Source organism: Gymnoscopelus microlampas (assembly GCF_963454915.1).
Source record: "Gymnoscopelus microlampas genome assembly, chromosome: 5".
Classification (NCBI taxonomy): Eukaryota; Metazoa; Chordata; class Actinopteri; order Myctophiformes; family Myctophidae; genus Gymnoscopelus; species Gymnoscopelus microlampas.
In genome coordinates, this window is record NC_139942.1 from 15655573 (window position 1) to 15681521 (window position 25949).

At 41.2% G+C, this 25949-nt stretch overlaps 2 protein-coding genes, 1 long non-coding RNA gene and 1 pseudogene across 4 annotated transcripts; 1 reads left to right on the forward strand and 3 right to left on the reverse strand.

Moving 5' to 3' along the window:
• Window positions 1-5069: 5069 nt before the first annotated feature.
• On the forward strand, window positions 5070-6222 carry LOC311044946 (beta-1,3-galactosyltransferase 2-like; the record flags this gene model as incomplete). Its single annotated transcript, XM_084056758.1, has 1 exon — window positions 5070-6222. Exon 1 carries the CDS (start codon window positions 5074-5076, stop codon window positions 6220-6222), a length of 1149 nt encoding a protein of 382 aa, XP_083912884.1. The 5' UTR covers window positions 5070-5073.
• Window positions 6223-11307: 5085 nt separating this feature from the next.
• On the reverse strand, window positions 11308-12467 carry LOC311044947 (beta-1,3-galactosyltransferase 2-like; annotated as a pseudogene). Its single transcript has one exon. The product of its transcript is annotated as a beta-1,3-galactosyltransferase 2-like (transcript).
• A 4616-nt stretch (window positions 12468-17083) lies between these two features.
• Window positions 17084-19968, reverse strand: LOC311046294. The gene is made up of 4 exons (XR_014600857.1): window positions 19832-19968; window positions 19266-19420; window positions 18871-18963; window positions 17084-18459 (listed from the first exon to the last, which is right to left on the reverse strand). It is a non-coding gene; the product is annotated as an uncharacterized lncRNA (long non-coding RNA).
• Window positions 19969-20637: 669 nt separating this feature from the next.
• LOC311044948 (uncharacterized protein) lies at window positions 20638-24003 on the reverse strand (the record flags this gene model as incomplete). The annotated part of the gene is made up of 5 exons (XM_084056759.1): window positions 20638-20723; window positions 21070-21157; window positions 21561-21671; window positions 21889-22033; window positions 23980-24003. The coding sequence occupies 5 exons, from the start codon at window positions 24001-24003 to the stop codon at window positions 20702-20704; spliced, it is 390 nt and encodes a 129-aa protein (XP_083912885.1). The 3' UTR covers window positions 20638-20701.
• Between the last annotated feature and the right edge of the window lie 1946 nt (window positions 24004-25949).

A 25949-nucleotide genomic window follows, 5' to 3' on the forward strand; every position in this document is an offset into this window, starting at 1 on the left:
TAATTCTCACCAACCTTGCGCCTGTGGCCCCCGAGGGCCGTCGACCCCTGGACAATGGTTGTGCAAAGTTTGGTGCGGATTGAATTATTGAATTATTACAACAGGGGTCATGACAGTTTGGCATGTTGGTGTATATGACTAAGCCTCTGGTGTCTGGCAGTTTTAAAATACAAAAAATGTCATGGGCTAGTATGGCCCACTTTAAGGAATCATCTCTCAGTTATAATGATGGTACTATATTTTGGTGGTTCTCAGTGTCAAAGGTTTGAGAGCTATTTGTACAGATGTGCCACTTCAAAACTTCACACGTTACTGTTCTTTCCCTGATAGTGCCCTGAAAATGCATTTTTTTCCTCCCTTTTCTGCCCTTAAAATGCACTGTTTTGCCCCTGAAAAGAAGTTGTCACTACACACCCCCGTTTTTCCCTTCAACAGATATCCATATACATGAGAACAAAATAATGTGTGTTGAACAAGGTGTCAGACTCATTATGAGGCGAAAGGTGATTTGACCAGTTGCTCAAATTAATTAGCATCATAAAAGCAGTGATCATCAAAATAATTCAGCATTTTAAATGCCCTTCTTTGTCCCTCTTATTGCCCTGGGAATCCCCTGAAAATTTACTGTCTTGGCGATGGCAGGACATGTGAAGTTTTGAAGTGGCACATCTGTATGTATATTTTTTATAACTATTTGACAATGCATTTGACTTTGCACTGCCTTGCTGGTAGATTGAGGACAGTCAGTTTCCTGTTAATATGACCCTTCCAGCAATATTTTTAAAAGATGCATCATTATCATTCCTCATGAGGGGATTATTAAGGCTTGTCAATTTTCCAAAAAGTTAAGGCTAGCCAATAAAATAAAAAAATAGATTGACGGGCGTATGCTGGCCTAGCGGTCCAGGCGCATACCACATATGCAGGTAATCCAGCTTGACAGTGTGTCGCAGGTTCGACTCCCGATCCCAGCGACCTATGCTGTATTTCGTCCCCCATCTCTCTCCCCATTTCCTGTCAGCCTACTATCCTATCAATAAAGGCAGAAAAAGCCCCAAAAAATTATCAAAAAAAGAAAAGAGATTTTGTCCTCACCAAGATTTTGGCCTCACCATGATTTTGGCCTCACCACCGTCACAGAGCTTTGTCGAATTATAGGAGGATATCATTTTATTCCAGAAAAGAGGTGGTTTACAGCATCCAGGTCAAGATTGTGAGAATGCCCGACTTGCGGCTGCAAGCAGTGCAGAGGCCTTGAGTAGGGTTAACCCAAATGTCCATGCTTATTCACCATTGCACATACAAGGACAAGAACATCATTATAACTCTTCTCCCTCCACACACACTCTAATCAACAGGCAAGTGGCACCATTTTATGCTCAGCTGAGCTAATGAGCCAGCCTGGACTATACCACTGTAAGGGGTGTATTCTGACTCAGATACAGTCTTCTGGTCAGCTGTGTGTAGAAGTAGTTGTTGCACAATACTGTGTGATATTGTGTTGATATTGCTTCCTCACCCTTCCATCTTGGAGCATCATTCTACTATTTCCCCCCCCCCAGTTATGTTGTTGCTGCTACCCTTTTTTATTTTTTGTTTCAGTACATTATAAATTGTGTTCTAAGGCAACTGAATTTTCCCTGATATTAATAAAGATCTATTTATCCATTCAGGTTCTCCTTTTCTATTAATTTCTTAATAATTAAACAACTTCAAAACTATGTATTGTTTGAAGGAGGGGTCTTTACTAGTGAACCAGTTATAGAATGTGACAACATAACTAAAAACTCCTAAATTACAGTCTAAATGGAAAGAGGAGTCCACTCCATGCACATTTCACCGCCTACTATTTTTAAATCATTTAAGTGAGAACTGTATTTTAACATTTTGCCAGGTACCAGGCTGAAATAAAGTACCATGGGAATCATTGCCAAACCCGAAAATGGAAAACACAGAATATAGCATAACTTTTGAAGGAAATAACAGATTAACAGAAAGTTATTTCACACAATTTTGACCCAAGGAATTAATTAAAATGGTTATTAAGATTGAAGCACATCTTGACAATTTCAGGACATAAATAAAACACAAATATCTATATTTATTTTTTCTAAATACTTTTATTATTAGGGAATGCCTTCTATTCTCTGAGCACACCTTTTATTTCTAGTAATACTTGAGGAGTCAGGCTTCTCACATTGAGCCACTAGAAGGTGCTAATGCCGTAACTTTTCCTGCCCATCACTATTATAGCATGGAATAAAATTCTCATTATGCAGAATGCCCATTTGAGAATGATACATTTATATCATGTTATAGGACTAAGTATTCATCATTAAGCCCTATTTTAGTAATCTACAACAAGCTCACAACACAACATTTGCCTCTGAGACTTATAGTGGAGTAGAAGTATAAAGTACAGTATCAAGAAATGGAAATACTCAAAGTAAAGGTACCTGCAGTACATGAGTAAATACTTAAGTTACTTTCCACCACTGTGGAATGGAATGTGTTGTGGTCATCTCTGCCAGGACGGGCGGGCAGGGACATAGATTGTTTGACCTCTGCCTTGTGTGTTGTGTTTCGTGTGTATCTTCTTTTACCTCATTGTTCTCTCTTGTTATTACATTCATTTCAATTCAAAGGGGCTTTATCGGTATGAGAAAACATATGTTTACATTGCCAAAGCAAATGTGAAATAAACAGTCAGAACTAAGAAAAGTATGTACAATACAAGTGAAAGGGAGTAAATACATATGTAAACATAGCTGAGTCACATTGGAACTTAGAAAAACTAGCTTATGATTGTAATTGTGCATTTGTTGTTAGAAACAGTTTTTAGCAGTACTCTTGCCAACTATTTTCACCGCCCGTCCGCCCCCCAGGCAATTCTGTAGAACCAACGCTATAGGGCAATAAAAGCCAGACATGAGTCCCACACCACACACGCACGCATGCACACGCGCACAAACGAGCACACACACACACACACACACACACACACACACACACACCCCAGTTAGTTACGTAACCCCAGTTACGTAACCCAATTAAATGCCTAAACCTAACCTTATTCCTAAACGTAACCTCAGTAAAACTAATAATATGGCTAACCCTAAACTTATTTCTAACCTTATCCTCTGTAAAACAAATACAGGATACAAGAACTGCTGGTCCGCGAAAAAAATGGGGGCGAGCGAGCGTGTATTGAGGCGAGTTTTCCGGTAATATCATATTGACGGCACCGCGGCTTGCGAGATTCTCTCCGTGGAATAATTAAACACCACAAACAGCATGGTTGTATGTTGACACAAACACGCTGGAGCGATTTAGAAGCACTTTATAAGAAAACTAACACTTATGTTGATTTAAAGTTAGTACATGTGTTTGAATGTTGAAATGCGTTCATGGCAGATTATAATATGGGCATTTTGAAACGAATGAAACAAAGTTTTATTCGTTGTAGTTCTGACTGAGTGCACTGCCAAAGCATACTCCCTGTTCCCTTTTTATACAGTACAGCCAGGTACATATTTGCATTTCTATGGGTGATGGTCGCTGACTAGCTTCACTGAATGGACTCGGGCGTGGCTGTGTGTCCGTGAGACGGATGATGGTCGCATGCCCGTATCTATTGATGACGATAGCGCTATTGTTCCCGGGGTGTTGGGTTCACACCTTCACACGGCCTCACTACACGGTACACCTTGCATTACGTCGCGGCACAATAATGGTCTGCCTGCCGTGGTTGGGAAACACTGCACTAAGCTATAGCTGCCCCAAGAAAAAGTCCATTGCTGCTGTCGGGCACAAACCTCTTACTGTATCTCCATATTTTAACGTTTTGTGTTGTGATAGATCTATCTATCTATCTATCTATCTATCTATCTAAAAATGACTCTCCTGGTCTCGGGCGTTGACAAAATGCAAGTTATGGAAGCTCTCAGATTTGAACCCAGTAAAATCCGTACTTGGCTTTCTGATAACAAACTGTCATTACACCTTGGTAAGACAGAATCCATTCTTTTTGGGTCCAAACATTCCCTTAGTAATCAGGTGTCATCAACATGTCCGTACACAGACAAATGTGTCCTTGGCAAGACTTGTCTATGTCCGTGGTCCATTTATATTTTTAGCAGGAAAAGATCAAAAACAGATATGTTCAGACAGATCTATTTGCTACAAAAGCAAAGGAGGGCAGAAACTTTTTCAACAAGTACGGCTGTTTAGAAGACATTATAATGGGCCTCATGTCTTAATGGGTTTAACATATGTCATAAAATGCATTGCAGCCCTACGTGAACTACAGACGAAACTAATTTATTATTAATTCCACCCCCCCTCCCTCAGTCCCTCCCTGCCCCCCCCTCTCTCTCTCTCCTTATAGGTATCTGCCCCTCCTTTTCCTCTCACTTTATGATTAGAGCAATGTTGACGTAATTGGTCTCTCGTTCTCTCTCTCTTTCTCGCTCTCCCCCTCTCGCTATAATTTGCAGTAATGTTAATGTGTTGCATAGGTCTCATTCTCTCTCTCTCTCCAGTTACAATAATGTTCTCCCTCCCACTTGTATTGTAGACTAATGTAGACTACTCTTCTCTCTCACTGTGAATCTTGTCAAAGTATAGAAATGTTTCAGGCTACACTGGCCACCCATCAATGATAGCGACTATAGCGAGTTAACACTAACAGACATTACCGAAGGCAGGTTTGTAACATTGGCACATTACTGCATGCATGGCCATAGAAGAGTAGTTTTCTTGTAGCATTAGCTTAGGTCACTTTCTGTATATCTGGATCGACCTGTTTTTGTGCACCTTCTTCAAATGTCTTCAAAGTAGTTTCAATTCCATTGGTGATTCTAGCACCGCATGCCTTGCATACGATTCTTGTATGGTTGCATTCCACCTCATAATCCACAGACCCTCCGCTTGGGGGTGTGGTCAGTATGCCCGCCCCTACAAAAACAACTCCTTCTTTCTGACGGTTTGAGGTTGAGAAGCTGCTTGCGACTTCCCTGACCAATGTGACTGCAGTCCAAGTGGATTAAAGGTCCCACAGAGCCGCTGGACACCATGCAGTGGAGGACACGACACATCGCTGGACTCCTGTATCTCCTCTCGTTCCTGGGGGTCGTGGTCTTTCTGGTCCATCAGGACTGGTTGCCGGGCCTCAAGGGTTCGCCATGGTGGAGAGAGCTTCCCGTGGGCTATGGAGGCAGCGGGCCACAATCCATCAGTAAGTCAACAGGAAACCAGAATCACCAGCAACAGCATAATATCATCAGTTTCTGGAAAGATGCAGATGACTCCTCTCCTCAGGGAGAGGCAGGTCTGGAGAACTCTCTGGCAGCTAATGCCAGCCAAAGTGAAGAGGCTGGTCCAAGTGGCATGCTGTCCCCCGGGCCGTACCCCTACATCATTAACGAGGTAAACAAATGTCCAGAGGGAAAAGCTCAACCATTCCTGGTGTTGCTGATAACCACCGAGACTAGTCAAGTAGAGGCACGGGACGCCATACGGCAGACGTGGGGCAATGAGAGCCTCGCTCCAGGCCTAGGAATCATCCGGCTGTTCCTGCTGGGGGCAAAAGAAGGCGAGCTGGGGCGCCTACAGCAGAAGACCTTGGAGTCCGAGAGCCAGAGGCACCACGATATCCTTCAGCAGGATTTCTTGGATACCTACAACAACCTGACTATAAAGACACTGATGGGGATGAACTGGGTGGCCATGCATTGTCCACAGGCCAGCTATGTAATGAAAACTGACACTGACATGTTTGTCAACACCGATTACCTCATCCACAAGCTGCTCAGACCTGAACTGAATCCCAAGAAGAACTACTTCACAGGATATGTCATTAGCGGCGCTACACCGTTCCGAGACAAAAACAGTAAGTGGTACGTGTCCCCGGAGGACTACCCAGGTGAGAAGTACCCCACCTTCTGCTCCGGGACGGGTTACGTGTTCTCCGGAGACTTGGCAACGAAAACCTACCGAGCCTCTCTGAGCATTCGCCGCCTGCATTTGGAGGATGTGTATGTGGGGCTCTGCCTGGCCAAGCTACGGATCGAGACCACACGGCCGCCCAACCAGTCCCTGTTCCACGCCTGGCGAGTGGAATACTCCAGCTGCAAGTACAGCAACCTGATCACGTCCCACTGGGTTAAACCCAGTGAGGTGCTCAAGTACTGGCACGACCTGAAGAACTGCATCAACGCATAGGGCTGGGGACAACAACTGCATCACCGCAGTTATGATGTGTAGGCTACCGTGGGCCGTTAACGCAATTATTACAATTTGATTTTTTTTAAATTATGATTTTTGCTGTTAAGTTACAGGAGTGGATATGGTGTGTGATATACATTTCTAAGCTTACCACCTGTAACATGGTTAATCATGCTTGCACTTGCCCAGACATATGTGTATTGTGATCTAGTGTTCTGTCACTTTAAGAGACAATTAAGAGAATTGGCAGCTGCCTGTAAGGGAATGATGTAACATATTGTACTTCCTATATCTCTGCTATGAGAGTGGTAGGTTGTGTTTATTCTGCTGGGGAGGCATGCGTTAATCCGACAGACCTTTTCTCCGACTATGTGGCATCCGCGTGCGGTTAGGGTTAGCGCTGTCGGACTAACGTATTGCACCCATTCTGCTGTGCAGATTATTTTATTTATTTTGTTCATTTTCAGTCACATTATCAGAATAAATCAACTCAACTGAGAATCCTGGTCTGTGGTACACAACATGTTTGTTACACATATACACAATAGTTGTTGTTTAGTTAAAGCAGCAATATGTAACTTTCCTCTTCTATGCTGGATTTGAACCGGTTTGAAGTGCTGACATTTTTTTTATACCATTGAGCTAATAGAGCTGGCCTGTTTGCTCGGTTTATACATTGAATCTTGACCATCAGGTCAAAATGTGTGTCAAATCCCGTGTCTATAGGTGAGACATGACTTTTGACACAATCTAAATGTCTCACTAGAAGAGCAGGGAGACAAAATACAACCACCCCAATTATATAAGCAGGGCCTGCTGGTATCAATGGGCTAGTGGGGCTAAGCCCCCCTACCTTATGGAATAAAGATGAGAAATTATTATTAAAATGTTTTAGAAGAGATTATTGTATATTGCTGGTGGAACTTGGAGCAACAACAGCATCAAACAGTTACAAGAAAAACACAAAATATGTCAAAATGGTCTGATTTCTTTTAGCCTTTCATTGAGTTGAGTGATTGACCGCTGACATGACACGCCTGCTTGATTTACTCACCATTGGGGCTAATATATTTTAGCCCCCAAGCTCCGCCCTCACTGACTTTTGACCAATGACAGAAAGGTGTACCTTTCTGTGCTTTGTTCTGGCAAAGTGAAGGAGGATTAGGCAGGCGCCAGTATTCAAATGCATTGAAGATTATTTACCTTCTAATCCGTCTTCAGAAAGGTATTGTGGATTTGCTTCATTTATCTGACAAAGTTAAGAAACATGATTGCTGCTTTAATTGGAAGTGGCTCAAGCTGTTTGGGGAAAGTTAACAACATCGCTAGCTGTGTGTGTGTGTGTGTGTGTGTGTGTGTGTGTGTGTGTGTGTGTGTGTGTGTGTGTGTGTGTGTGTGTGTGTGTGTGTGTGTGTGTGTGTGTCAAAGTCAGGGGTCATCACCATGGCAGCTTGTGATGGACATTTTCATTAATATTTCATTTTGTCACGGACATGAAAAATAATCATCTTATCAAAAACACAGTGGCCTAGCCCTAAATGTATACTAATGGACTCCTAATGTGTCATAGGGTCTAATGTGCTGCACATTTTAAAACAATAGTATGTCTGCATTATAGACAGTGTAGTTGTCAATTATTGAAATCCCAAACATGGAATACACTTGGACCATGCCACCTTTAATGCCTGTCTCAGGTCTGCCACCTGACAACATACAGTGGATAACTTCCCAGTCTCCAGGTTTTCGAAAGTATAGCTACCACTTTAACCCTGACATCCTAATTTTGGGCATGTCATTATAGGATAATAAAGATAAGAAAATTACTGATCTACAAGCTCACAACATGCTGTGATGTGTTGTGATTGATTGATTTGGATAATAATAATCCAGCTTGTAGATCGGCTTTTCCCTTCCAAATAATATTTGTATTTATTTGATAAGTGGCTTGTTTTAAAATGTGTAGCGCTGTGGAATAGAGTAGACAATATGGCACATCAGGAGTCCATTATTATATATTCAGGGCTAGGCCTATGTGATTCTGGTAATATTACTTTTTTTAAAAGCACATTTAGCTATTTTCACAGAATTGAGGCAGTTATTAGCAATCATTTTGTTTAGCTTAGTCTTGTTGTCTTCACCTGATGCAATTGTGTGTACAGGTACCATGTGCAATAGGCCTACTAAAAATCTCCTGCAACTCATGAAATGAGCATGTTACTTTACGAGTCACCAAAGTTATTCGAGGCATTTTTATATGTTTTTACATTATAATGAAGAAAATATATAGGCTATATCTAGTGTACAATCTACTCTACAAGCTCACAACGTACCGAAATCGGGGGTCGTAGATTGGCAAGCCTGTCGGCCTGCATGGCAGAGATAATACTGCATGGCAGTGTACATAGAAATTAGAAAACCACATGTTTTTTTCTCTGGCAATGAGGCTGCAGCAGTCGCATGCAAGGTGAAGGACACAGCCTATCGTTGTCAAATGTTTCACAAAAGAAAAACAATTTTTTTTTAGCTTAAGATGACTTAATTTGATTTGTAAGGCACCGCCCATGTAGAGACCATGTACACATGTGCAATGTACTGTGACAAAAACACCTCCAATAAAACAAAATGTATCTGCAACATCAATGTTTATGCGTTTTAAATTGCTGTATTCTACTCAAGATCAGATAAGAATTTGTTACTTTACTTCCCAGTATACAGTATTTAAGTGGAATAGAAATATCTATTAGGTTCAGTGCACATTTCCCCTGCTGGTGCAAATCATTATGAATGAATAATGCTTGTAACCTCCTAACCAGAACCCGACCTTGCCATTACCCATAAGTGCCATCAGCATTATGTGACAGCTGGCTGGACTGTGACTTACAAATAAAAAACATAAAAAAATACCAACCAAATTATTTTCAGTTGACTTGATGCCCTCCTTTTGCTGAAGACGAAAAACAGCGGCCTCTGGGGTCAGTGAATAATATAGGTCACCATTTTCGTCCTAACACCGGGTTGAGAGTGAGAGGCTGACCCTAAGCAACGTGAGCAACACTATCACCACTAGATGGTCTTTAGAAGATGGTACAGAGTAAAATAATTTGCATTGCTGATGAAAAAGAAAAAACCCTACAACGCTATCACTAGTGTTGTGGCTGTGGGTGTCACTCACTTTGGAGAAGTAGTTAGTCAGGTATGAGGGTATTGAGGGCAGCGTCTCTTTGACTATCTTCTTAAATACCAATCCCTTTTTTTTTTCTTAACCCTGTCTTCCACCCTTAGCCATCCGCCCAAAACTTGTTGGAATTCGGTGGGTCATGGGCTTTGGCCAGAAAGAGTAACTGGAAGACTCGCCCCAAAACACGCTCGCCGCCATTTTTTTCACGAACCAGTGGTTCTTGTATTCTTGTTCTTGTTCTTCTTGTTCTTGTAAGGTTAATTTTAGGAATAAGGTTAGGTTTTGGCACCGTTTTACTGAGGTTACATTTAGGAATAAGGTTAGGTTTAGGCAGTGGTGAAAAAGTACTCAAATGTTTTACTTTATAAGTAAACGTATCAATAATGCAATGTAAAAATACTCTATTACAAGTAAAAGTCTGGAATAAAAAATGTACCTGAGTAAAAATACTAAAGTATTGGTATCAAAATGCATTTAAAGTACCAAAAGTAGAAAGTACTCATTATGCACAATGTCCCATTTCACAAGTTTTCAAATCTTTTGAAAATAGCAGATCTGCGACGCGTTGTGAGCTTGTAGATCTGCTATTTTTGGTATGCGCATTTTGGTATTCCCGAGAAGTAGTCGAATCAGTTTGTTTTGGGAGGTCTGAAGCTTAGTTTTTTAGTGACATTGAGATGTTGGAGAACCAAGAGGTGAAACATAGTAAAAGTGGCATTGAATGAAGGCTCTGACAAGAGCACTTTTGTTGACCAAAGAGGAAATTCTGCTCAAAAAGCTTGTTATTTTATTTACTTTTTTGCTGACTTTTTGATGCAATTATTCATGTTTTATTTACTTTTGATCCTATCAGTTTGTTGTCAAGAATAATGTCAAGCCCAAATAGGTAACCTCTAGCCTGGCTCCACCCCCTGAATCGTTTGCCTCGCATTCAGGGTCTGGTGACGCTGTCGAAGGCGGGTGTTTCTCGGTTGAAAATCTCTACGACGAATTGGGATTGGGATAATCCAGTATGAACCAATTGCCAAAGAGTCCCACTTTGGCCACGCCCCCATCTCAGAAATCGGCTGCAATGAGAGGGCTTTCAGACTGAATAATGGAGTGAAACAAAATGAAAATTCAGGCTGAGTGTCAGGCTAGGTAACCTCTTCTTTGCTTGAGATTACTATATTGTCAACTCTGACCTTGAAATAATTTGCATTTACATTACCAAGGAAGTGTTTGGGCCCAAAAAGAATGGATTCTGTCTTACCAAGGTGTAAGGACAGTTTGTTAACAGAAAGCCAAGTACGGATTTTACTGAGTTCAGAACTGAGAACTTCCCCAACTTGCATTTTGTCCCCCGAAACCAGGATTGCTGAGTCATCAGCGAAAAAGAACAACTTGCAGTTACAGGCTGCTTTCATTCACTGCTTTAATATCAAGGTCAGCCTTAACGATATTAGCCTCACTCAACTTTTTTCTTTTAATGAATACATTTAAATTTTGTCCAATCTGTATGGTTTAGTATGTTAATACAACATAACTTATATAATTACGGTGGTTGCATTTTGTCTCCCTGCTCTTCTATTGAGACATTTAGATTGTGTCAAAGGTCATGTCTCACCTAAACACAGGATCTGACACGAATTTTGACCTGATGGTCAAGATTCAATTTATAACCCGAGCAAGCAGGCCCAGGCTCTATCAGCACTTGCGAATGAAACCGGTTCAAATCCAGGGTAAAAGAGGAAAGTTACATAGTGCTGCTTTAACTAAACAACAACTATTGTGTATAGGGTAAGCTTAGAAATGTATATCACACACCATATCCAATCCTGTAACTTACCAGCACAAATCATAATTATAATCATAATAAAATCTAATTTTAATGACACTTCATAACCGCAGTGAAGCAGTTATTGTCACCAATCACAGGCGCTTTTCTGCAGGTCGTGCCAGTACTTGAAGAGCCTACTGGGTAGAACTCCGTGGGACGTGATCAGGTTGCTGTACTTGCAGCTGGAGTAGGGCACTCGCCCTACTCCATGAAGTTGAACAGGGACCCTTTGGGCGGCAGTGTGGTCTCGATCCGTAGCTCGGCCAGGCAGATCCCCACGTACACATCCTCCAAATGCAGACGGCGAATGCTCAGAGAGGCTCGGTAGATTTTCGTTGCCAAGTCTCCGGAGAACACGTAACCCGTCCCGGAGCAGAAGGTGGGGTACACCTCACCTGGGTAATCCTCCGGGGACACGTACCACTTATTGTTTTTGTCTCGGAACGGTGCAGCGCCGCTAATGACATATCCTGTGAAGTAGTTCTTCTTGGGATTCAGTTCGGGTCTGAGCAGCTTGTGGATGAGGTAATCGGTGTTGACAAACATGTCACTGTCAGTTTTCATTACATAGCTGGCCTGTGGACAATGCATGGCCACCCAGTTCATCCCCATCAGTGTCTTTATAGTCAGGTTGTTGTAGGTATCCAAGAAGTCCTGCTGAAGGATATCGTGGTGCCTCAGGCTCTCGGACTCCAAGGTCTTCTGCTGTAGGCGCCTCAGCTCGCCTTCATTCGCCCCCAGCAGGAACAGCCGGATGATTCCTAGGCCTGGAGCGAGGCTCTCATTGCCCCACGTCTGCCGTATGGCGTCCCGTGCCTCTACTTGGCGAGCCTCGGTGGTTATCAGCAACACCAGGAATGGTTGTGCTTTTCCCTCTGGGCATTTGTTTACCTCGTTAATGATGTACGGGTACGGCCCGGGGGACAGCATGCCACTTGGGTCGCCCTCTTCACTTTGGCTGGCATTAGCTGCCAGAGAGTTCTCCAGACCTGAAGAGGAGTCATCCACATCTTTCCAGAATCTGATGTTATTTTGCTGTTGCTGGTGGCTCTGGTTTCCTTTTGCCTTACTGGTGGAGTGTGGCCCGTTGCCTCCATAGCCCACGGGATGCTCTCTCCACCACAGCAAACCCGCGAGGCCCGGCAACCAGTCCTGATAGACCAGAAAGACCATGACCCCCAGGAGCGAGAGGAGATACAGGAGTCCAGCGATATGCGGACGGCAGTGGCGTGTCCGCCACTGCATGGCGTCCAGCTGCTCCGTGGGACCTTTAATCCACTTGGACCTCAGTCACATTGGTGTCGCAAGCAGCTTCTCATAGCTACATAAAGCATGGAGGTAATGTGACGGCAGTTCTCCCGAGGGACTCTCTCGTAGGAGTGTCCTCTGGGTGTCACCAGAAAGTTCAAAGCACTGGCAGGATTTGCTTCTCTAATCTGCTAGTTGTGAAAGTACCCTCCTCCTTTATTATGGGTGGTGACTTATGATTCAGCTTGATTCCTCTGTAAGCAAGCAGCAAGCTTGGAGAACAAGATGACATCAAGGCAGTATCACACGACAGGTTATGTTTATAACGTTTGTTAAGTACTGGTCTCATTACGTATCCAGGAGATAAGAGTGAGAAAATAATAGAAATAGGTAGATAGATGTCAAGAGGCAGCACAGCACTTAAAGTCAAACAAAGTCAAAGTCACAGATACAGAGTAAGACAAGCCGGATACAGCAAAACAAAGGTAAGAAATAACAATACAGAACTAGAAAATATTGTTCCTGAAGAATCAACGTGGGCTCGCTTCAAGACAAAACATAATAGTGTAAAAAGTACTGTGTGTGTGTGTGTGTGTGTGTGTGTGTGTGTGTGTGTGTGTGCGTGTGTGCGTGCTGGGTGCGTGCGTGCTGGGTGCGTGCGTGCGTGCGTGCGTGCGTGCGTGCGTGCGTGTGGAGCACACACAGGCCGCCTACAGTAGGTGATAAGCCTATTACATAGTGAACTTCAAAGGGAGGTCAAAAAGTGAATGCTACAGCCACTGGGGGAGGAGAGGAGATTGATAAAAAATAATGTGTTTCGTAATAATACTGTACATGTATGGAATATGCTGTCTAATATCCTAATAGATATTTCTATATTCCACTTAAATATGCTGGGAAGTAAAGTAACAAATTCTTATCTGATCTTGAGTAAAATACACCAATTTAAAACGCATAAACATTGATGTTTCAGATACATTTTATATTATTGGAGAACACTTGTACTATTACACAAAAAGATGTTTATCTCTGCATGGGCGGTGCCTTACAAATCACATTAAGTCATCTTGTCATGCTAAGCTAACCTACTGTAACAAAACCAGAACCTAAAAAGTAGTTTATTAACTTCATTGTTGTCTTAACCTTTTTTTTTCTTTTAAACATTTGACAAAGATAGTGTGTCCTTCACCTTGCATGCGACTGCTGCAGCCTGGTTGCCAGTGAAAAACATGTTGTTTTCTATGTACACTGCCATGCAGTATTATCTCTGCCAGGCCGACAGGCTAGCCGATCTATGACCCCCGATTTCGACACGTTGTGTGCTTGTAGATCGGCTATTTGAACTATTTTAAAATGTTTTTCAAAATCGTAAAAAATGCCCAAAAAGTTTAAAAGTTTAGGCAAGATTTTTTTTTCTAAATTTTAAACAAAAATATCATGTCACTTTTTTTACATACATTTGTTGTTACATTATCATTAGCCTCGATCTCCAGGCTATTATTTTTTAGTTTTGCTCAAAAATAAAAGCCTAGATCAGCGAGTCGGTGTTCCGGGCATAGGAAGTGTTTCATTTCCCCAACCAACCAGAGTGCAGTGGGCGCTGGAGATGTTAAACCCGCCCCTCTATGCCAGATATCAGACACGCTAGGGCAGTCTACATTATCATTAACATATTTGTATTTTGCAGGGCCCACTTGCAATGCCCTCGAGGCCCACCAGTGGGCCCCGACCCACACGTTGAGAACCACTGCAATAGGGGGTCCTTGGCATGGGGTCCTTTGGGGAACCCCTGATCTGGGGGAGGGTTTTGCTGTGTATGCACGCTCCATGTCGGCGTCACCCAGCTTTTCTCAGGCCATCTGGGGATTCAAACTACAGCAGCGTCCATCAGGTCAGGAGGCGGTCCTCCCTGACCTTCACTGCACCATGTGACTGCTGTTAACCTGCACCTGCAGAGATGTTGGTGTCCCACAGTCAGCACAGGAACAGATGGAACTCTGAGCCATAGGACTGACAGGGAAGGACATGCACACACGCAAGCACGCATGCACGCACGCAGGCAGGCATGCAGGCACGCACACACACGAGTGCACACACACACACACACACGCACACGCACACGCACACACACACACACACACACACACACACACACACACACACACACACACACACACACACACACACACACACACACATACACGCGTTGAGTAGGAACAATGTCAAAGAGAGAGCAATCTGGGAACCCATGTTAAAAAAAAGGAAAAATAGCGCCCTCTGCTGTTTTTTAGCGCAGCTCTGAATCTGTTCTTGATAGATCAAAGAGAGACAGAAAAGCAAAACAGAGAGGATCACCATTAAAGAAAACCTTCATTGACAATCATCACAGACAGAGAGAAAGAGAGAGAGAGAGAGAAACACGCACGCATGCACGCACACGCACGCACACACGCACGCACGCACACACGCGCACACACACACACACACACACACACACACACACACACACACACACACACACAGACAGACACACACACACACACACACACACACACACACACACACACACACACACACACACACACACACACACACACACACACAGAGATACAGAGAGAGATACAGAGAGACACACAGAGAGAGAGAGACACACACACACACAGAGAGAGAGAGAGACACAGAGAGACACAGAGAGAGACAGAGTGAGAGTGGGACAGAAAGAGGGAACATTATAGGAAGAAGTTTCAACACATTTCAAACACAAAAATACCAAATGCACAAACTACCTTTGTATTAATCTAAATATCATAATAATATTATAAAGGATTTTATTTATAATGCACTTTACATTTGTAAAAAATCTCAAAGTGCTACAATAGGCAGTTGCATAATATATTTGTGCAAATCTTGCTGGCTGAGGGTTGAGGGTCATTTTCCACCACAACAGAGGGCCCTGTGTACATTTTGTCTGGGCCCCCCAAAACCATGGACCGGCACAGCACTGGCTGATTGCACAGATTACTCTGAATATGTGATGACATGCAGAAATGTTGTTTTTTAAAGCGATTGTTAAATGAAAAGGACGGTCCCCTCAAATCTGTATGAAAGCCTCAGATTTAGTTTAGTAACTTTTACCATCACAGCAGGAAAGGGTCTTGTTTATTCTCAACTGCAGATTTTGTAGCATGGGACGTGCTCCATGAGGACACAGAGGTCATGTATTTATTTATTTTTCTGGGGATTTAGCTACCAGAGGTGCAGTCTCTCGCATTTTGACTGCACTTTCGGCTAATCCGTATCCCGTTGCTTTGCATGATGTCAGTGTTTTGGGAGAAGTGGACAAAAAAATCCTTAGTGTTCATTTAATTTAGAGAGTGTACACTCTCTGAGTTACAAATGTATGAATTTACACTTAGGATTTTACTCTGGCGCGATCTGTGAAGGTCTGTCGAGTATGAGTGAGACCTGAGCTAGTGCATTAGTCTGGACAGAAAGAAAGACCATATTATAATGTTTTTTTTGCTGTAGTATGTTCTAATCTTCTATTTTTACCCATCAAAAACTCTTCTCACTTCTTCCCTAAAATCTAAATGTGGACTCGATATTCCTTCTCACTATGCATGGAGCCAGGCATATAGGTGATAAACCTATTATACCACTGTTGTGCCTTACTCAAGAGCACATAAACAGCAGTTGTTAGTTTTTCTCTGTCTCTCCTAAAACCTTACAGCTGGTCATGTAGCAGGGTGTAGATGAGCACATGACGTGGCAAGCTGCTTCTTCACCTTCATTGAGGAGTTTCACCAGGAGGACGTGCACGCTTGTGGAGGAACACTCCATTCCTCTCAGTTCAGACACCCAACATGCGCCACGGCCATCCTGTAGGAGTCTCTACTGCAGTGACAGAGATCACCCTCTCTGCCTGGCTTTCCCGGTGGTGGAAACCCAGATAGCAAAATATGGGTGAATCAACGTTGAAAAATAGGCGGCCATAACGGTTGAATCAACGTTCGATCTCAACGTTGAAACTGTACTGAAATCGCAACCCTAATCTTTGTTGATTCAACGTTTGTGTTTCAACCACTAACTAACACTATATCAACGTTGATTCAACCATCATCCAAATGGTATTCTGCACGCTGATTTTATGTTGAATCAACGTTATGAATCAATATTGATTCAACCATCATCTAAATGGTATTCTGCATGCTGATTTTAGTTGATTTTATGTTGAATCAACGTTATGAATCAATATTGATTCAACCATCATCTAAATGGTAATCTGCATGCACATTTTAGTTGATTTAATGTTGAATCAACATTAGGAATCAACATTGATTCAACCATCATCTAAATGGTAATCTGCATGCACATTTTAGTTGATTTTATGTTGAATCAACATCAGGAATCGAACACTGATTTAATTTATAAATTGATTATACTGAATCATGTTAGGAATCAATATTGATCCTGATCATCCAACAACCTAATGGTAATCTGCATGTACATTTTAAATTATGTGTATGCTGATATACTGTAAGGCTACATCTTGTTCAAAATTACCTTACATTTCCCAAAATGTGAAAATATAAAAATAAAGACAGACAATATGATTTGAATCTTCACATTTATTGAACCAAGGCATTTAGACCTGCTTTGAACTGCTTTAAGCATTGTTTTTATGATTTAACAGATGAAATATATAACATATAGAAGATTGTAGATCTGCTATTTATGAAAGAAATCGTGAAAATGTCTGCAAGCATTTGGATATTTTGTAAGTGAATATATGCCACATGAGCACTTTACACCTATATAAAAATGCTATTTGAAAATAATTGATCTGCAAATTTAAATTACAAACCAAACCACCATTATTTACAAGCGATTCCACAAAAACAATACCCAACATGGCTTATAATGACCAAACGTGTACTAACTTTGCAGACTAAACCAACGGTCTGACAAAACACACTGACAAGTGCTCTAGTAATACAAATGGCGTAATTAATAAAGCCTAACGGGCCATCCACACCAAGCACTATATGTACACATTTTTAATTTATTTTATAGAATTTAGAGTAGCCAATGATTGTGAACCTCTTTTCGTCCACAAAGTCATTATGCTAATTAATTCCTCACACATTTCTGTGTTGCTACTGCAATTGTAGCCTAGTAGCCCCTCCATCCTTCTCCTCCTGTTCAACACAACTAAAGACGAACAGTATCTGTGTTGATGATGACAATATGAGTGATTTGCTGGAACTCTGGAAGACATGAGCAACTGCCCACTGAAATGATCATGTCTGCACTGTATTTAAACTAAATAATTCTACAACGATAGGATTGACAAAAGTGATATGCTTAGTGTGGACAGCCCCATTACAGTTTGAAAGAGTACATTATTTCACACATGAACAAGTGAACACTTGTCAATTTCAAAAAAGTGCCTTACTTTTACTTAATGGTATTACATTCAAAGTCTTAATAATTTGCAGCTCTAAAGTACTTAAAATGAATAAAAGTGGCTTCATTTAGAACTCCTATCACTTTACAACATTTTCTCATGCATGAGAAAAATAAAATGCATGCATTTTAGTCTACTGTCACAAAGGAGGGCTGAGGACAACCTGCCTACCAGTTATCCACTATACAATCTTTCTAAAATGACAGGAGGTTTTTAAGACTTTGCAGTTTGGGGGGTAGTTTTTTCCTTTCCCAAGCCAAGCATCACTCTTTGAATAAAGTTCAATATGTTCTTCATATCATTAGGGTACTTCAAATTGAGTGCATACGTCAGGCTAGACAGCAGGCACGGTGCTTGAGGGAGGTTATGGAAATTATCCATCACAATACCTCCTTCAAGGATGATGGCTGTTGACACTGGCTGAAGGTCGACACCATCTGAGGGAGGTGAATCTTCACTGCTCACAGTCAGCAATCCGACCGATACCTCTGACCAGGCGTCTTCACTTTCGCTGTCACAATCCTGTACAGAACCAAACAAAAACAACATTACAACAGGGAAATGTTGATACTTCACACACATCTGCATTGAGAAGTTTTATCAACATTGGTTGGCCTACTGTTTTTGACAGTATATTACTCATGGTAAACAGCACAGTAAAATATGTATCTGAAAACATTTTAGGCTAGAAATAAGCAACTTGGTAACAAACATTCTGCATAGTGGCCATCTCTCTCTCCCTTGAGCAACGTGTGAGTGCAGGCTACAAACACTTACACTGCACACCATGTGAGTGAGATTCCACCGTGCTATAGCCTGAAGGGATTGAACCTTCTGATTGGTTTGCAAGGCCGTTTCAGACTGAAACTTCAAAATAAAATTAACGAAAATGTAATTTCACTGGACCTTTAAGGTGTAACTATGAGAACTTACCAAGACAGTGGTGTAGAAACTGCTGTGGTCATCTCCAAGCAGAAGAAGGAGGCCTCGGAGAACAAGCCTACCCAGCGCGGTCACGTCGGGTTTCTACAAGTGGATAATGAACAAATAAAGTTCAAGATCTGACCATCACAAGTTACAGTACAGTTACAGCATGAAACACCACAATATATGTTTGATGAACAGTTGCAGAGAACAGTTGCTGATTGGAGATGTGATTTAAAAATAGTACAATCCACAGCATTTAGTTATCAACAACGATCAATAGTTAGCAATAGATGTAACACTCTGTAATACAGCCGGGAAGCATAAGTACTATTTGGGGTAATAGGTTGTACATAAACTTAGTCATGATAATTACAAATATAAGAAGCATGTTGTAGACTTACCCATCAATTTGCTGCACAATTCCGGATAATTTATCTCTAATGGCACCTTTCTTGGACTTTAAGATAGTGACCAATTGTGGTGTATAGCGATCCAGAGCATCAAAGAAGTCTGTCTCTAGGTGTGTGGTGGCGATCCTGTTAAACTCAGCATAAGCCTACAACACAGCAAACCACATAACAAAATACAGTGACTAAATACATTTGAAAAAGTGTGTAAATTAGGAAAACATTTGGTTAATTGTCATACAAATAATTATGATCAACAATGTAACCGTTTTGGCATTAAACATTGGACGAATTACATTTCGGTTCCGACTTTTAGGCTTTGTAAACAAAAAAGAAATGACTGACAATGACCGGGGCCAATAATACCATTATGTACTATGGCCAGAACAGGCCAGGCATTTAAAAATGTTGAAAAATAGTGAGAGTAGCCGACCTACATGTTCACAACACATCACTTTGCGAGATGTTGCGAGCTTGTAGATCTGCTATTTTCACTATTCTTCAATAGATAAATGTATACAGATGAACGCTTTTTCTCATAACTGTGATCAGACAATTACCTATATTAAAATTGGCTTACAGGAGATCCCCCATGCCACGCTCATGTCACCATGAGTCAGCCATAACAGGGCAGGGGTCTTCAACAGGGGGTCTGGGACTCCTAGGGGGTCTTCAGAGTTGCTACAGGGGGTCGGCCAAATCTCTGTGATAAGATCATTGTTTCTTTATACAAAGCACTTGAACAATAGCATCCCTATTCTACGGACAACTTTAGCCGAAAATGGCCGATCTACAAGCTCACAACGCCTCGCAGCGCGAGGCGTTGCGAGCTTGTAGATCGGCTATTTTCGGCAAAGAGGGGAAAAAGAGCAGACCAAGTACAGAGTGAAAGTTTACTAAGTATTGACGGTTTAAGTCGTTAAATGTCTGACAATACACATTAACATGAATCCAACATCTATGAAAAGCTTTAATCTGCAACACAATTTTATGTAATATATAGTGGGGGTCCCTTCTTCATCTCTTTCTCAGTTAGGGGGTCCTTGGCCTGAAAAGGTTGAAGACCCCTGATATAAGGAGTTCCAAATGCAGCTACGCCCAATTATGGAGTGTCTAACCTCAATGTGTCATCATGGAATCAGCAAACAAATTAGTCAGCTCCATATATACACCTCTTGTGTAATGGTCTCCATCACCTTACATCCTGGGTTCCAAACTGCATACAGCACCAGACATTCCTCTAAAGCATATTTTCATATGTCGCCCTGATAGTTCAATTGGACAGTTAATTCCCAACTAAACTTATGTTGCTCTGTTATTCGTGGGTAAAAAGGTGCTAACCTGTTCCCGGATGTCCTTGTAGACAGATGGGCACAGTGCGTGTTGGCAGGAAGGTAGCTGAGGGGATTCTGGTCAGGGCCCAGGCTGACTCAAACTGCATGTGTTGTGCACCTATACAAACACAGAGGAGTGATTTTACACCAATGTCACATGGTCAGAATACAAGTTTTATCTGAACACCAAGTGCACAGTCACAGGCTGACCCGGTCAGAGAATGCTTTTCATGTCAGCTGATAGAAAACCACCCAGATATCATTATGTGAAACCCCAAAGTTGTGCCGAGGGTAACCGCCTTGGGGTCTAAGCGCTCTGCCCTTCAGAATCTCTATGACCAGAGGACAGTGAAGAAAGCAGGAAAGAATCCAAGAGACCCAACTCATAACCTCAGCACCTGCTAAGAAACATAGTTACAGTTCATTATTGTTTATTTAACCATTATGTTAAATGAAACCCCCACCTGAAGTGTGCAGTTCTTCCTCTTGAGGAATCCCACAAATCAAATTCTCCACACCAGGTGGAGAGATTAGGAGATCGAAGGATTGGGTCTACACAGAAGAGAACATAACATTATATAAACAATTGTAAAATGAGAAAATTAAAATAAAATTACTTATGAGTCTACTTATAAGAGTGTATGCAAGCAGTAGGGTATTGTAGATAAGCTCTTTGATAAACACACCATTGTGTGACAACAGTTTGAGAAAAAAGGAGTGGACCAAGTAGAACCCTGTGGACTCCTGTCTACAAAGTATATATTGTAGGGTCTAGGTGGTTAAACATAAACTTGTAGTGCATTGCAGAGTATCAGTCAAATAGAGTATCATTCAAATAGGCAAAACTGCAATAGCAAAATAATGTATTACCATGCCAGGATTGTCTACAAGCCTAGGGAACTATACGCCAATATTTCCGGTAGGCCTTTAGTTCCATTGCTGCGAATCCACTTGCCTCCATGTAGAGATGTTTGATTCATGTAGTCCTCAACCTGGGACACTGGACACCTATTGACCTTCATCCATTCAACCATTTCAATAAGTTTTTCAGGAGGCACATCAGATTCTGTTGAATGATAAGTACAGATTCATTATAGCTGATTTCAAGTATTTGAGGTTCTGGCCTACTTGGAGTGTGTGAAAAGTCGCCAATTGGTCCAGCGGTGCCTGAGACTAGTTTTTAGAAGATGATGGACAGAAGAGTCATGGGACCGCAAATATAATCCCTTGCATCTGTCCAATCTAGCCTGGTGGGGATAATTAACATTGGTTATTAGTATTACCTGGTGTACTAGGGACGGTCTGTTCCTCTGGTTCTTGGTGGTGTGGTCGTTTCAGCCTTCTCATGCGCTTCCTGGTGTTCCTCAATCGCTCCTCCAGGAAGTCTGTAGCAGGTTTTTTTCCCCGGCCAGGTGTGCACCAAGCTGCCTGTAAAAGAGACAATTAGGTTCAGCTTAAATTTGCCTGGCGTAAACCATGAAGATGGTTACATGGGATTTTAAGGAGCAATCCAAAAATGTGCGTGTGACTGTGCACTAGGAAAAACTTTGAGCACATTTCTTTTAGGTGTGTGTGTGTGTATGGAGTGTTCTCCTTTTTGTGTTGATTGATTGATGACTTACATAGCCACTGCCAACTGTAGTACCATCCAAATTAAGGCAAGGGCTTTCTTGGTGACGGCCTGTTAAATAGATGGTAGAAGTTTGTCAAAGAACGATGAAATGAGACAGTAATCATTGTTACAAATATATGACGATTCAAATCCCTGAATTGAACACTGAATGGTTATGCGCTTTTTAAGTGCATTCGATTCTGTGTCATTTTTAGATTTGACCTAAAAAGCATTATTTTACACTTTGGCTACTCAAAAACAGCAGATATACAAGCTCATAGTGTGGCACCGAGTGCTGCGCTACGAGCTTGTAGATCTGTTATTTTAGAAAAATCTTGAAAATGTGTGCAAATCTTTGAATTTTTATCGAACATTTGTAACTCAAATCTTTGTTTCTGTACTTGGCTAAGGACTCAAGATTTACAAAAGTGTTTCAAAAATATTCCACAAATGTTGTTTATACTGTTTTTTAATAGCTGATCTACACCCTCACAACGCATCACCATGCACTGTGAGCTTGTGGATCTGCCATTTTCAAATAGGCAATTTATAGGGTTTAAGTGGTTAAACTGAGTTTCATGCTATATAATCTCATTTAGCTGGGAACCACATGGAAACCCCCCAATGACCCCTGAGGGTCCCTGGAGCCCACTTTGATGATAAACATTACCTGCTTTTGTTAGCTACTGTCTGCAAAACAAAACTTAAGTTAAAAAACGGATTACCAAATTTGTCTGCACACTAAAATCCTCAATGTTAATTTATTCTCCTTAAGGATACATTGGTACCATTTGTACTCTCTGTCTCTTAATTAAATTATTTTACTTTTTACTGTAGGTTAAAAACAAGATTCATATATAAAATAATAATTACAGTCAAAACAAATGTGGCCTCACCAAAGGGATATGTGGCCAACATTAGCTGTCTTTTAAGAGCTAATGTTACAACTAACAAGTTGAATCATATTTTAACGTTTTAGGATGCCTGGTCGCATTGTAACATCATACATTTATATTAAACGGTGCAAACACATTGCTTTCTATGTAAACGCGGTTGATAAACCGTTAGTCCTGAAACATGATCATATCATGACGTTTTCTACATTTACAACCCATACATAAACGTTCAGATTTCAAATATAAAGCACTTAGCCCAGGGCCAAGGATGTTACAATTTGAATCGGGAGGGTCTAAGTATCCGTACCTCCTGTATTGTTCAATAAAAGTAATTTTAATCCGATCGGTGGCCATTTTCTCCGAGTTTTCTGTATGCTTTAAACTACGCGACCGTCGGTTGGGAGGTGTATTACATTATACACATGCATTACAACTATGAGAAAATGGCCACCGATCGGATTAAAATATCTTTTATTCAACAATACGGAAGATGCGGGTACTTAGACACACCCGATTAAAATTGTAACATTCGTGGCCGTGGGGTAAGCACTTTATAGTTGAAGTATGAATATTTATGTTGACGTACGGGTTGAAAGTGCAAAAAACAGGTTGAAATTCCGGCTATGAGGCTCGTGAAAGGACGAGCGTCGTGTGAACCATGGCTAAAACTCGGTCGTGCACGGTTACATGAACGTGTTAGTTCATGTAACCGTGTACGACCGTGTTTGGATAACATTTTAATTCCATAAACTAATTAAACTTACCTGTTATCTAGTACAGTAAACACGAAAGCACCCCGGTTTGAAAAAGAAATCTCTCAGCCAACAGCCGTTTCCTCTGCCTTCCGGTGTGATTTCAAAACTAACAAGCTCCGCCTTCAGTGTTGCCATATCCGCTTATTATAAGCGATTTTGGGCTTCTTTTTCTGTGAAGTTTTTTGGGCTTGCTTCCTTACTGTCGTTTAAACCGGGTGCAGTATGTTAGTCCGACAGCGCATTCCTCCGACAGCGCAGCGCTCCGACGTTTCCAATACTAAACCCGAACCAAACCCTAACCCTAACCCTAACCGCACGCGGATGCCACATAGTCGGAGAAAAGGTCTGTCGGATTAACGCATGCCTCCCGTTTAAACCAGTGGTGGTTCTCAAACATTTTCATGTCAAGGACCCCCAGATTAATATGTAGGCTATTATCCAATCAACGGACCCCCATCTGAACACATGTTATGCCAGGGGGGACCCCCAATACAAGATTCGTATTAAAATGTTTCAAAAATATTCCTAATTTTTCACATTTTCTTCCAGATAAGAGTTTTGTTTTAAAATAGCAGATCTACAAGCTCACAGCGCGTCGCATCGCAACCCGTTGTGAGCTTGTAGATTGGCTATTTTCAATTAGTCATAGTTGCTTCTTTTGGGCTAATTTCCATAGACCTGGTTGCTTATTTCTATCGCAAAATCTGGCAACACTGTCCGCCTTGTGCATGAAGGATGTCTGCGGTTCTCAACCTGTGGGTCGAGACCCTGACAATTTAAGTAATAGACCCCTTAACAGACGACGTCACACTGGCTGCACGCAGCCAGTATGCGCGCAACGAAACCCATTATATCAGGTCTCGTTAGGACGCGTCTCACTAGCCAACACACACAAGAGGGGGTTGGGGTGTGCTGAAACCAGTGCACCCCGAAACAGGTTGGGAATTGATTGCGTGAAACAATCACCTGTGCGTCCAGGCTCAATGTTAGTAAACAAATAATTGGTCTATAATTTTAATACCTTAGAAAATAAATGAAAACAAATCAAAGAAAAAGACTGTAATACAAGTAATCAACAAACTATACTATAAACTGGTCAAACATTGGCCAAATTGTCAAATAATATAAGAAAGAGAGAAAAAAAGAAAATAGCCGATCTGCAATAAGAAGTTATAGATTTTTGAAATAGTTCAAAGTTTAGCTTTTCTCACATTTTTCTAAAATATTTTGTTTTAATTAAAAAACATGTTTTCAGACTCAGAAGAGGACGCTGAATTGAATGGGCTAGGTTTTGATTTTGTATGACCCTTAAAAAGTGGCTTAAACAAGCGTTAAAGTTTCATAAACTTGAAGCTTTTTTCACAAACATATTATTATTATCATTATTTTATTTTGACCCTTCAACCCTCTTATTTAGATGATTTAGAGTTGAATGGTAGGTTAAACAATAGTCTAGAATTGTTTAATAAGAAGTTAAAGATTTTTGAAATAGTTCAAAGTCTAGCTTTTCTCACATTTTTTTAAAATATTTTATTTTTAAATTAAAAAAAACTTTTTCAGACTTAGAAAAGGACGCTGAATCGAATGGGATAGGTCTCGATTTTCTATGACCTTGGGAAATACAAAAGCTCACCAAAAAGATTGGACGTTGACTTTTGAATAAAAAACAGATTTTGTTGAGCACAAAATCTGGAACTAATCGCTCCAGATATTTTTTAAAAATCTAAAACTTCTCTCCATCCATATTGAGAGTAAGCCAGATTTTTTGGCACCAGCCTTGATTTTTTTAGACACTGATAAAGCTCAAAGTTCAGCGAAAAGACTGCAAAGGTCAACCCTCGTTACATTTTTAGAAATTGTATTTTTCTTCGATACTCTGGCTTTAGACTAGTGTGATGACGCTGATTCCAAATATGTAAGTTATATTTTTCTCGGAAAACAGGAAGTGCCTCAAAAGGCCACTTTCTGGTTGGTTTTAGGGTGTTCCAGGCCCGTGATAACCCCGATATATTTTTTTTCCAAATCTACATGTAAAATAATGCTAAAATTTGAAATCATCAAACCCTCATATCAAATCATGA